We start from the raw sequence: 12,196 nt of genomic DNA, 5'->3' as shown, positions 1-12,196 counted from the left end.
CATTACTGCCTTGGGATGGCTATTTCGCAATTCGGCGTTCAGTACATATTCGACATTAGTGAATACGCGCTGTTCTGTCTCCGCATACTGCTAACTCCCTGGCTAGCAACATGCAGGCGGTCTCGCCGTGCGCAGTATCCATAACGTCTTTTCTGCTCGCTCTCATTGGCCGAGCGTTCAGTAGGTCACGCCCACCATACGTAGCTCAGTTTCTCTCACACTTCCAGTTTAAACCCCGCCCCCTTACCCCCCCTCGCTCCTCGTCCATTCGTTGCTGTCGTATGGGGTTATGACCCGGAAGTTTAGAAGAGAGGTTGATTTCCGGTTTGGTCGCCGGCACTCTCCGGGGGTTCCGTCTGCTACGTCTGCCGCCGAGACGCAGGTGAGGAGAGTGGAGGGAGGGAGCTGTGTGACCGTGCAGGGTTAAGGGGCCTTCAGTAAGGCCGTGTGAGTGCTTTGCGAGGTCGGAGCGATCTCACCCGAGGTGTGGGATGTTCAGGGCCTGAGGATAGTGAGTGTGGGAGTCTGAGCCCCTTTTATGCAGTTATGAGGAGAGTGTACCCCGATGTACATGGAGAGCAGTCACTGGGAGCCTACACTGCGCATCTGACCTGTATGGTGTACTAAACCCCTTCATCATCATCATCATATCCAGAGCCAGCTACACAGGGCTGGCCAGAGGGTAGATGACAAGCTCTTGTAGAACAATAATGCCTTCCTGTACTCGGATAATACATGTTTCTTTTGCCACTCCTGTTCCCACATATTCTGCAGTGCTGTAAATGGGATAGAATCAATTTATTATTGGTTTGTGACCGTCTATCTGACACATTTTGAGCAGATTGGGTCATTACAGGTTTACCCCTTGATGTTGTAATAAGTTATAACATTTAAATCTTACACTAAATATTTAATTCTCAATAAAAGTATCTATTTTTTTTTTTTTAAAGAGGAGTTTAAATCCGAAGGTATTTCAGAGTTGCTGTGTTGGTGATCATAGCATGGTTAAACCAGATTTTAAAAAAAAAGAAGAAAAACTGCTGTGAAAAATCACTGGAGTTCAGTGATGGTATATCTAATTTTAAAGGTTTACAAGCAGTTTGGGAAGGAGAAAGGCAAGTTTGAGTTAACGTTAACAGCTACTTTACATGAAATGTTACAATTGATACCCATTTTGTATTGATACCCGTTTGATCTATATATTTGTGGTAGTCAAATGGAAAGTACATGTATACATTAAAATTATTTTACCCGCTGCACTTATGGTGTTACTTCTGCTCCTTGATGCAGGGGAAAGATAGCTGCAAATCCCCCCCCCAAATATGTGCGTTATGTTGAGGGCAGTGGATTCCTGCATTCTTCTACTTATATTAGCCAGTTTGGAGGAGGTTATCAAAGTGGCACTGTCAAGCTGAACTTACCTCTCTCCTATTGTCTACTCTTCTCTTCCTCTCTCGGAATCTGTTCTTCTTCTCTTTATTTCTGATTTAGTTTTCTTTAAAACCATAACACAAAGTATGGACTACTTTGTCTTATGTGTTTTCCTACGTTTGACTTTCTTTGACCAAAGGAGGAGCTTAAGGCTCCATTTCCTATGTAAGAGAAAGAAGTCACGGTTCACCTTGACACAGGAAATCGAATGGACGTAGCTCTTCCTTTGGTCAAAGATAGTCAATCATAGGAAAAATCCGTAAGATAATCTTCTTATGTTTTAAAGAAAACTAGATCAGAAATAAATAAAAGAACAGCTTCTGAGAGAGGAAGAGGAAACAATAGGAGAAAGGTAAGTTGTGCATGACATTTCCACTTTAAGCATCCTATGCGAAATACCATACTGATCAAATGTTGAACACCTCCATTTTTATCACTGTTTAATCTCTCAATGTATTTTGATACTAAAGCATAAAACAAAGAATAGAAAATGGAAAATAAATCCTGGTATTGCTATATGTAACTAAATGTAAACTACATTTCTGACTCATTAAAATCGGCTTTTTGCAGGTGCAACAGCTGACCACACTGATGGTATTCTTTCTATAATGGAAATAGATGTTCCCACAAATGTGTTGCTTTTGTAGGCAATTTTTCTTTTTCAGTTTTCTGACTAGTTCATCAAAAACCAGCTCACTGGAGTTTAATCTGCATCCTGTTTTGGTCATTGATGTCTCTTTTTTTATTTTCTTCTAAGGTAGTTCTAATGTAGACTGTTATATTTGGAAGCATGTTTTGGGTCATATTCCTGTTCATTTTAGCATACATGCTTGATAAAATTTACATATACCAAAGGGTATTTCATGGTGCTGCAAAATGCTGTGGTAGTCTTTTTAGCTTGGGTTGCAACTCACTATAAGTTCACTAGCTTTTGATCAAGCAAAATAGCTCCAGACCTTCACACTTCCTCCTCCTTGTTTGACAGTTTGTGTCACCCATAGAGGACATATTCTTTGACTACAAATTTTGATGCATTGATATAGAAGACTTTACGGTTTTTGTAGTCGGCTGGTGGTACTTCGTGTCCCAGGCAAACCAATTTTTCTTCTTGTTTTGTCAACCTCTTTCTTACTGCCATTTGACCTGTCACACATGAAATCCATAGTCTAATCTTCACATTTGAAAGGGAAACATTTTTAGTTGAACCAAGTTTAAGTTGAGCTTGAAGTTCTTGTCCTGTCAGTCACATATCACTCAAGCTTTTGATTATTAGAAAGATCTCTTGTGGTTTTGGCTTTAGATCTGCAAGACCTCTCCTTGTCAGTTTCCTGCAATTTCTAAGTGTCTTTTGGTGGTGTAGGACATTTTTGTGGTTTACTCATTGATACCTTTGCATTCTTTGTAATGTCTCTAAAGGAAAGACCTTCCGTTTTAAGGTGGTTATAACGGTCGTCCTGCCTGATTTGTTCACTTGTTCTTACCTTTATTATGGCAAAATACTATTTCATACAGTACAATACTATTCAAATAATGCAAAGAGGCTACAGAAACACAATGTGTTCCAAAACAGTTTTTTTTTTTCTTGTTTCTTTTTTCTTTATTTTTTTTATAAACCTTTGGCAGTTTACCAGTGTTACTAGGACTGCATTTGACATTAGGCAGCGTAGGCACCTGACCACTAGGGGCCCCTGTTTTCAGCACTTATAATGTTCTTTTTTTGAGCTTAATGGAATACTATAGTGACAGGAATACAAAGTAAAAGGTGATTTTATTCACCTTTATTCCAAAGCTGATCAGGTCTCCTCGCAACTTGTCCTGCTCCGCCTCTTGGCTCAGATCAAACTTGATAATCTTAGCCAATACAGTGCTTTCCTGTAAAGAAAAATCATTGCGATGCTATTGTGCATGCACGGCAAAATGTCACACTGCGTCAGTTAGCATCTCCTCATAGAGATGCGTTGAATAAATGCATCTCTATGAGCATTCATGCAGAGCGTGGAGACGCTGAATGTCATTGCTGCACATAAACTTCAAAGATGTGAATGAATAGGTGTGCGTTAATTTTACATTACAGGTATGAACATGTTACAATCTTCTTGCCATGTATACTTAATGGATCAGTGATTTGATGTCTCATGTGTTCTTAGCAAACAGCTTGAGGTCATCCATGTAGAGGTGGTGGTGGATGGAGGCTCCATGGTTGACTGTATCTGTATTCACTTTTTCATAATGATCTGGTTGAGGCCTATGTAGAACAGCATCGGGGATAGATGGACCACATTTGATGTCCTGGCTTCTATGGTTATTATCCACTAAATATTTTTTAGGCAGTGGAGTGTCTCTTCAATAAATTCTTCACGTGTTGACTTTATTGGCTTCCAGTGTTGGTCTCTTTCTGCCTGATCTTATAGCCAAGTAATTGGTGGAACACAACACCATTTGGTGCTGTACTTCAGTAAAGGAACACTATACCGTTAGGAATACAAATTTATATTCCTAAAGCTATAGTGTCCCTCTCCTTAGTAGTATTAAGTCCACTCTTGGAGCCCAAAAAATAAGTGTTAATTACCTTATTCCAGCACCAATGCTCCCTCAGTGCTGCAGACCTCTACTCCTGCTCCCTGCCTTTTCAGTGTGGATTCAATCCAGTGCTCCTCAGTGGGGAGCATTGGGGACCACGTGTGCAGCAACTGCCACATATGCTTTTAAAATCACCCATAGGAAAGCATTTAATCAATGCTGTCCTATGGGACTTCTGCATCATGTGACTGTTTTTTTATTTTGGTCAGTGCCGCGGAAGCGCCTGACAGCCCCTAGAAAAGGAGTTAACCTCTTAAGGGGTGTTAAGGGGCCCATTGAGTTGAATTTATATGGGTGACTATATTGTCACTTTAAAAAGGCTCAAGCACAGTAAATATTTTATGCGGTTTCATTGTTTATGGAGCTTGTAGCTTTCTATTCATTTAATTCTACATCTATTTGTATAACTCCCTATATGCTTATACTGGCTATGTGTAGTATCATTTAGAAAGGAGCTACCTGGCTCAAACTATTAGAAGATGACAGAAATCTACTGAACTCAATCCTGTAAATCTCCTGCAGTAGAAGGGTTCATAGAATACGAAGAGCACTTGCAAATGCAAATGAAAATTGAAGAACTAGACTTGGCTGGCAAAACACCATTTGTTGCAAGTGATGGCCATTCAGCAGAGCCCTTTTTTTTTTTTTTTTTTTTTAATTCTTTGGTTTATTTTATGCATATTTTATGACATGATATCTATAATTTATGAAAATGGCATCTCTTACTAATTTGTCATTGACAAATAAACTCTTGGTCTATACATTATGTAGTGCTTTTGTTAGCACATTATGTAGATCAGAGGTCAACATTTTCACCTACTATTGGTGAGTTAACATTATACTGTGAGTGTGTCATGGACTCTCCAGGCTTGCAGTGGCACATAATATTTAAGGCCTACCTAGTAGCGTAGGTCTTGAATTCCTAAAGGAACACTATTGTCAGGGTATTACCTGAGGTGGGAGTCCGGTAGGGAAATATTTGTGTTCACCCTTGGACTGCAGATATACACAGTCCAAGATAAGGTTAGAAACCACCAAGACACTGAATCTGTGCATGGGGGCTGTGCATGAAAGGTGCTCCAATTCACAGTACAGATAAGGGCAGAAGGATTGTCTAGGATAAGCCAAAGTCAGAGGATGCGAGAGTTTCGGATAAACAAGGAGGAAAGCCGGAGTCAATCTGGAGAACAAACCAGGAACAACTTACGATCACCAGAATAAAAGAACTGACAATGTTCTCATGGAGAGGCAGGTCAAAATACCTTGCTAATGAGCTATCTGCCTCAGGTGGACATAGACAGGAGCAGCCACAGGTAAAGTCCAGCCCCTTAGTGCTGCAGACAAGGCTGGATAAGACATCAGGAAGAAATATGAACTGAATTGTGGCTCAGAGACAAGACAGCAAGAGTCCAGAGTTCAAATCCCCTTTTTGGCACTTGTGGAACAGCCACGCCTCACACTATAGTGTTGGGAATATAAAACTGTTTTCCGAACACAGTATTGTCTCTATTCCTCTGCAGCCCCCTTCACACGGTGATTGAAGGGTTAAAAACCTTTTATTCATTTTCCGCTTTATAACACCAAGGTCCATTGCCACTGGATTGGTTTCTTCACACAATGCCACGCTGATGGGGGGGACCTAGTGTGCATGGGCAGTGAGTGCATTAGACCTACCCCATATGATCTAATTGAATAAATGTTTTCCTGTGGGGATTTCAAAGATGCTGGCTTTTAAAAACATTGAACGTTGTCTTTAAGGAGGTGCTTTGAGCAACATTAGTTTATATTGTCCTGTTTTGGGAGAACTCAAGGATCATTGCGAGCATCTCATGATGTGTTTTTTTGTTTGCTTTATAATTTTTTAAAGCTGCACAGACACTGTCTGGGGACTTTGCATAATTTTCAAAGATTCCCAATGGTAGCATTGCTGAAGGGACAGTCAAAGGTGAGTTTAATATCCCTGAACATGTCCCTCATTGACTTCACCATATTCTTCCTGACGGTCCTTTTCTGTTCCTGGAATTTCAGCACCAGGAACTGATGTCAATGTTGTATTCTCGCACATGCAGGAGTACTGCATTAAGGTCTATGGGGATTCCCCAGGATCCTCCATAGAGCCAATTCCATGCAGCTGGGGGTTTGACACTTCTAGACGGTTCCATCGCCCAGTGTCTAAAAGTGTCAGGTGTAGGAAAAATACTAAGACAATGTAGGTCCCTAGCATATTTTTATGAATGGGTTGGAATTTCTGTGAAATTCTAACATAGTCAATGAGTAGTTCAGAAAGATTTTATCTGAGAGTGCTACATTGTGACCCACAAATGATTCAGACCTGAACCTGTATTCTAAATTTTTTATGACCCTTATTAAATGATGTGGCACTTCCTTAATCTCATGAAATCGTTTGTGTTTGAGGGTTGGCAAGGCAAGACCTAATAGGGAAGCAATCGATTTAGCTATATCTCCTTTTTTTTTCTCCTTCCTTTTTCTTTTTTCCATTACATAAATGCAATAAAAGTAGCAAATCACAATAACAGGAAAGGAAAAAACATAAACACATACTACAATAATCATTACAACATTTCGACATTTTAACACATTTGACCGAAAGTTAAGTGAAATTCCAACACAATCTTTAGATTTTATCGTTTATGAAATGTGTATTCTCTTTTTTTTAAATTGATTTTATTTACAGCTCTGTGATACTTGCAGCAGTAAGGTGCCATAGCTTTTACAGAAGTATTTGGACATATCACTTTTATGTAGCTTCATACCAAAGTCATTTTTAAAGCTGTACATTCAGAATAACTTTGTATATAGATTAGTAAAATAAACTCGTACAAGTATTTACTAAAAAAAAAAAAAAAAAAAAAAGACTGCCTATGGTATAAGTTAGAATTCTGAGCAGCTTCTCATCTTGAAATTGTGGATTGTAAACTGTCAAATATTATTATATAAACTCTTTATGCCTGATGGAGACTTCTATAATGAATCCTACACTAAAGTGGCTTCCCCTTCTATTTGTTCTGCTACAGGTTTGGTTCCTTCTAGTTAAATGCAGTCATCAGAACATTTTATATTTAACAAACCCAGGGAGCTTGTATGTAATGTTACATTAAGCTGCATCCTATTCTTTAGGAAGTGTTTGGGGTAGAACCTCTGTTCACTTATGGCTCATAAAAGAGGTCAAATGGGACAATTCTAACCTTGACAAGTTCATGTTCCATTGTGCAATCCTTTTCTACTTGTGAAAACTAAGCTCTTTGATATTTTGCATATGCCAGCAGTTATGTAAAGTGATCAATATTCAAATTGTTTAATTGTTGCCTTTCTTTTGAAAAACAATATACAGCGTGGGAGATTTATGAAAATGTCACGAATAGCATTGTGGTGAAGTGGAGCAATCACCATGGAAACCAGCTATGAATTTCTGCTGTTTCCTTGGTTACCTTAATGATTGCTCCGTTTTTGAAAGGGAATAAGGAAAGTGTCCCGAATATAAAGCCCCTGCAGTACATTTACAGTCTGAGGGGTGTTGGTTACCAGATAATGTGCAGTGGACTAAAGGTTTAAAAAAATGTTATATTTATTTCTGCACACCTTGCACTGTGTATTCCTTATATACTATTGAAACTGATTGGTACGCATTTTTTTCTGTGGTTTTCAGGTTTGATTCAACACTTCTCCTAAAGTGTCATCAGCTGTCAGAAGATTGGCATGTACCAGTAATTTCTCATCTTATGGAGGTTTGACCAGATCAAAATTGGTAGTTGTTGTGCAGAAGGACTTTTAAGAGGGGGAAGAAAATCTGAAAACAAAAGGGAAGAAAAGATGTCTTCTAACAGGAGTCAGAATCCACATGGACTTAAACAGATTGGCTTGGACCAGATCTGGGATGACCTGAGAGCTGGGATTCAACAGGTGTACACCAGACAGAGCATGGCAAAAGCCAGATATATGGAACTTTACACGTATCCTTGAAAATTATTCAACCAATTAATGTTTTGGGTTTGTTTTTTTGGGATTTTTTTTACTGCACAAAATTACTGGCTTCCTCTGGTGGATTAGATCTGGAATAATGGTTAAGCTATCATGTCCGGAGGAATTATGCCTGAGTCAGTTTACAGAAAAAGTATTTATATTTTGCCAATTGGATCTGTTTGTCATGGAAGATTTTAGATTGGTTTAGCAGAATGGTCTGATGTAGCACTGTTGCTTTAAGTCCCCTCCCACGAGGGCTACATTTATATTTTGGAGAGTTTGACTATTAAGGCTCATGATATTTATCTTCTGGTTTTACTTTTTTTGCTGCCTGTTACAAAATTGTAATATGTTCTCCTTTTTGGGCCATTCACAAACCGTTTGATAGCTGCAGTTACAAAATTCCTTACCTGTGTAAACACTATTGAGTCACTTTATGTGGTGAGGAGTGCAGTACTGGCAAATATTGATGTAATCATGGTTTCATAATCTGGGATTTATCGCCTTAGAAAGTGCTGTATTCATTCTTGGTCATTTCTTTCTTTCAAAGTGTCCTGCAGAGGCCTTTGTGGTGCTGACGCATGTGAGATGGGCGTGGGGAAGGGTGATTATTAAGGTAATATGACCTTTATGTTCTATTTTACTTGGGCAAGGTGTATAAAAAGGCACACTCCATGTTGGCGTTTATGATCATTGTGTAAATCCACATGAGAAAGTTGGAATCTAAATTAATTTTTTTTTTTTTTTTTTGTGGTTATTACAGACTAACAGCACAGAACACTGGTTCCCAAACCAGACCTCGTGGCCCAGCACTAGTGCAGGATTGATGTATTTCACTTTTCTATTCCATCAGAGATGACAAAGGACTGTTGCTGGGCCATCAGGACTGGGTTGGGAAAGAACAGACCTAAAATTTTGCAGGGAACTTGAACCAAAAGTTAGAAGCACACATTTTAACACATTATTTTTTTCAAACACTCTGAATGATACCATATCAGCCACTTTCATGCATTCTCAAACATGGACAACACTAATTAGTTATTTTTAAACATTTTCATAACTTCCCGGTCTTTTCCATATACATAGCAGACACACGTGTCATATCCACACATTCACAAATACCTACTCATGTAGCTTGCTAGTTGCTCACGCTGAGTCAATATATTTATTCTTCTTTTCCCTTGGTGCTCCCTGTCAGCAGTATGAAGGGAGAACTACAGCTGGTCTCTGATATTAATGGGGTATTAGTATGGCTTTGTTAGATGCAAAAACAGAGATTGCTTTAACCCCTCACTCTTGCTTGGAATTCTGAATGTGGCAGCGTTGTTTTTTTATGGCAGGTATGATAGTGTTCCCATATAAAAAAAATAGCAATCTTCTGTGATAATCACTCAGTGCTCATGGACTCCCATATATGAAATTTCACACTGGTGTGTCCACTGAAGAGTTTTAGACTTTGGCTAAGCATGTTGTTGTCACTCAGAAGCTAGTTCTTCTTCATTCCTTGTTTCAGTTAGTATGTGAAACACAATCTGGTTTTAATGTTTACACATTTCTGTTATTGCACAGCTCTGTTACTTGTGAATTAGTTGCTATTTTGAGATCTAGGTTATAGGGCAGGGCTCAAAATTATCACTAGCCATTGGCAATTTATCCCTAGTGAGTATACCAAGGAAGGACTCTCCAAGTTTGCAGTGATAAGTAACCTTCAAAGCCTGGCTAATAGCTTAGGACTTGAAATGTTACTACCTGGTTGGGTATTGTACATCTAATTATTACTCATTGGAAGATTGAATTTCTGTGTGTTGTGGCACTTTATTGACTTGCTTAAAAACACTCATTAGTGTGACTGCAGTCTTTGAACATGGAACGTGTTAATAAAAAAAGGTAACGGGTCATTGGCCTCTTTGTTCTGCTGACGACCTGTTACTATCCTGTTCTCGTACTCGCAACCAAGACTCATGCATGTGGGATTTTTCCAGGACTCACCCCTCTTTTTGGAATGTTCTCCCAGGCAACATTCGACTCACCCAATCACTGCAGTCCTTGGAAAAAAAAAAAAAAAAAATACGTACAATCAGACTTCTTTAGAGAAGTCAATCAGCTCACCCCTTAACGGGACACTGTAAGCACCCAGACCACTTCAGCTTGTTGAAGTGGTCTGGGTGCTGTGTCCCTTTTGCACTTAGTGCTGCAATGTAAAACATTGCAGTTCCAGAGAACTGCAATGTTTCCATTGCAGCTCTAAGTCTGCCCTCTGTGGCTTCCAGAAACCAAACGGAACTTTGGGCTCTTATCTGACGCTGGATGCCCTCACGGACCTCCAGCGTCAGATTGTCCCGATACGAAAGCATTGAATAATGCTTTCCTATTGGGAGGTCTAATGCGCGTGCGGCCATTGCCGCGCATTAGGTCTCGCCCGCCGGCTGCTGTTGGCGGGGAAGGAGCGTGGGCGGAGCCTGACCCAGTGCTGAGGTACATCCGCGCTGGATTCAGGGGGGATGGGAGGGCACTCCAGAAACCTTTAGTGCCAAGAAAACGGGGTTTAACTCCTCGTCCTTAACAATGTTTTTCTGCTATCTCCAATCTACTATCCTCCCATCACCTACCCTCAGGCATATCTATATGATTTGATTTCCTCTGTGTATTTCTCAGGATTTATGATTATAAGCTTTTTTTTTAAGCTGAGCCCTATTCACCAACTGTTCCAGTATGTCAAGAATGTTTAAGCAGAACAGTTTGTCTTAGTTTACCTATTGTGCAGTGCTGTGGAATATACAACTACAACCACTACTCCTTGATGTAGTAGTTTTGAAGCATACACACTGTCCCTTTTCTCTTGCAATTTTAAATCTTGCCTTTTCTAAGAAACTTTGTTTGCATCTGTTGGAGCCTCTAGTTGCTGCCAGAGAGACCACTAGTAGAAGTACTTCCTCCTCAAGACCTGTGCAAATTAATGGTCATCGTGTATAGCATGATGATGCCAAACACTATAAATGCTTCCCATAGAGAAACATTGGATTTAGTGCTTCTCAGAAGCATTGCATTTATGGAGCATGTGTCCTGTGGTATCTGGTACCAAGAAATTAGCAGCAGATCCTTAGTCCTGCCAGTTGCAAGGTGGGGACTCTATGGAACGCATTTGTTGTTCCAGCACTTCCCACAAATGCTAAATCTGATTGAGATCTGGGTGATTTTGGGGCCAGTGCAACACCTTGAACTGTCATTTTGTGGAAGGGTGCATCCAGCACATGAAATTCAAGAACTGACTGTTCACTGCCTGATATATTGCACCCTTAACAGGTACTATTGTAACAATCAATGTTGCTCACTTCACCAGTCAGTGGTTTTAATGTGACTGATCAATGTATTTATACACCTAATATTACACACATGCACTCTCATACACTCTTAGATACACACAAACTGTTACTCACAGATATACATGCTCACTGTTGGGTGTATGCACACAATACACACCCGTACTCTTGGAGAAACACAGCTACACATACACAATCTGCTACACCTTATGCCCCCCAGCGTTTGGCTAACTTTCCTGGTATTCCAGTGTAACCGCTCTGCACCTTTCTGGCAATGCTTTGAACAGCCAGAGCATATGGGATTCATGCCGGTCTTCTTCTCCTGCTCCATATCCCCCATTTTTTCCAGAACATTTAGCTCTGGGCCATTTTGTGGGCCTGAGTCAAACCTTCCGCCGACACTCCTTGATGTTAATGCACAAATATGGAAATGAAAAGCATGATCCCATTCAAAAATGCACAAATTAATAGTAATTCTTTATTTTATTTGTACAAAATAATTACACATGCATGTCAGAATTAATGCTTGACCATGAATAACCTTATACTGTAAATTCCACAGGGGAACAAATACCCTTTTTAAAGTGATGTGGAAAAAGTGTATTAAGAACTGAAATAGTTATAAACTACACTGCAGGCCTATAGTAAACATACTTTGTACAATAAAAGTAGCAGGGCTACAGATGGAGAATTGTGCTCATTAACCCCTAAGCTCAGTGGTGCCAAGCTTGTAGTAGAAAAATAACAAATTAATGTCAGCCTGTTTTTAAATAGTTCCTTAACTCTGGTTTTACTTTTCCACCATTAAGATATATATCTGCATATTTGTGTAGTCTTACAAATCTACATAATTTAATGCAGTTGTAAGACACTCTGCAGAGAGC

At 39.6% G+C, this 12,196-nt stretch overlaps 1 protein-coding gene across 1 annotated transcript in view; it reads left to right on the top strand.

The window, feature by feature from the left end:
• The first annotated feature begins 297 nt into the window (after positions 1-297).
• CUL1 (cullin 1) overlaps positions 298-12,196 on the top strand; it is a 51,234-nt gene continuing 39,335 nt past the window's right edge. Inside the window, exons 1-2 of the mRNA XM_063452114.1 lie at positions 298-382; positions 7,679-7,982. Coding sequence (XP_063308184.1) covers positions 7,843-7,982 — 140 coding nt within the window. The 5' untranslated portion in view covers positions 298-382; positions 7,679-7,842. The remainder of the gene's footprint in view (positions 383-7,678; positions 7,983-12,196) is intronic.

Source organism: Pelobates fuscus, chromosome 4 (genome assembly GCF_036172605.1).
Source record: "Pelobates fuscus isolate aPelFus1 chromosome 4, aPelFus1.pri, whole genome shotgun sequence".
NCBI lineage: Eukaryota > Metazoa > Chordata > Amphibia > Anura > Pelobatidae > Pelobates > Pelobates fuscus.
The sequence above is the reverse complement of the archived record's forward strand: the minus strand, read 5'-3'. Positions and strand labels throughout refer to the sequence as shown.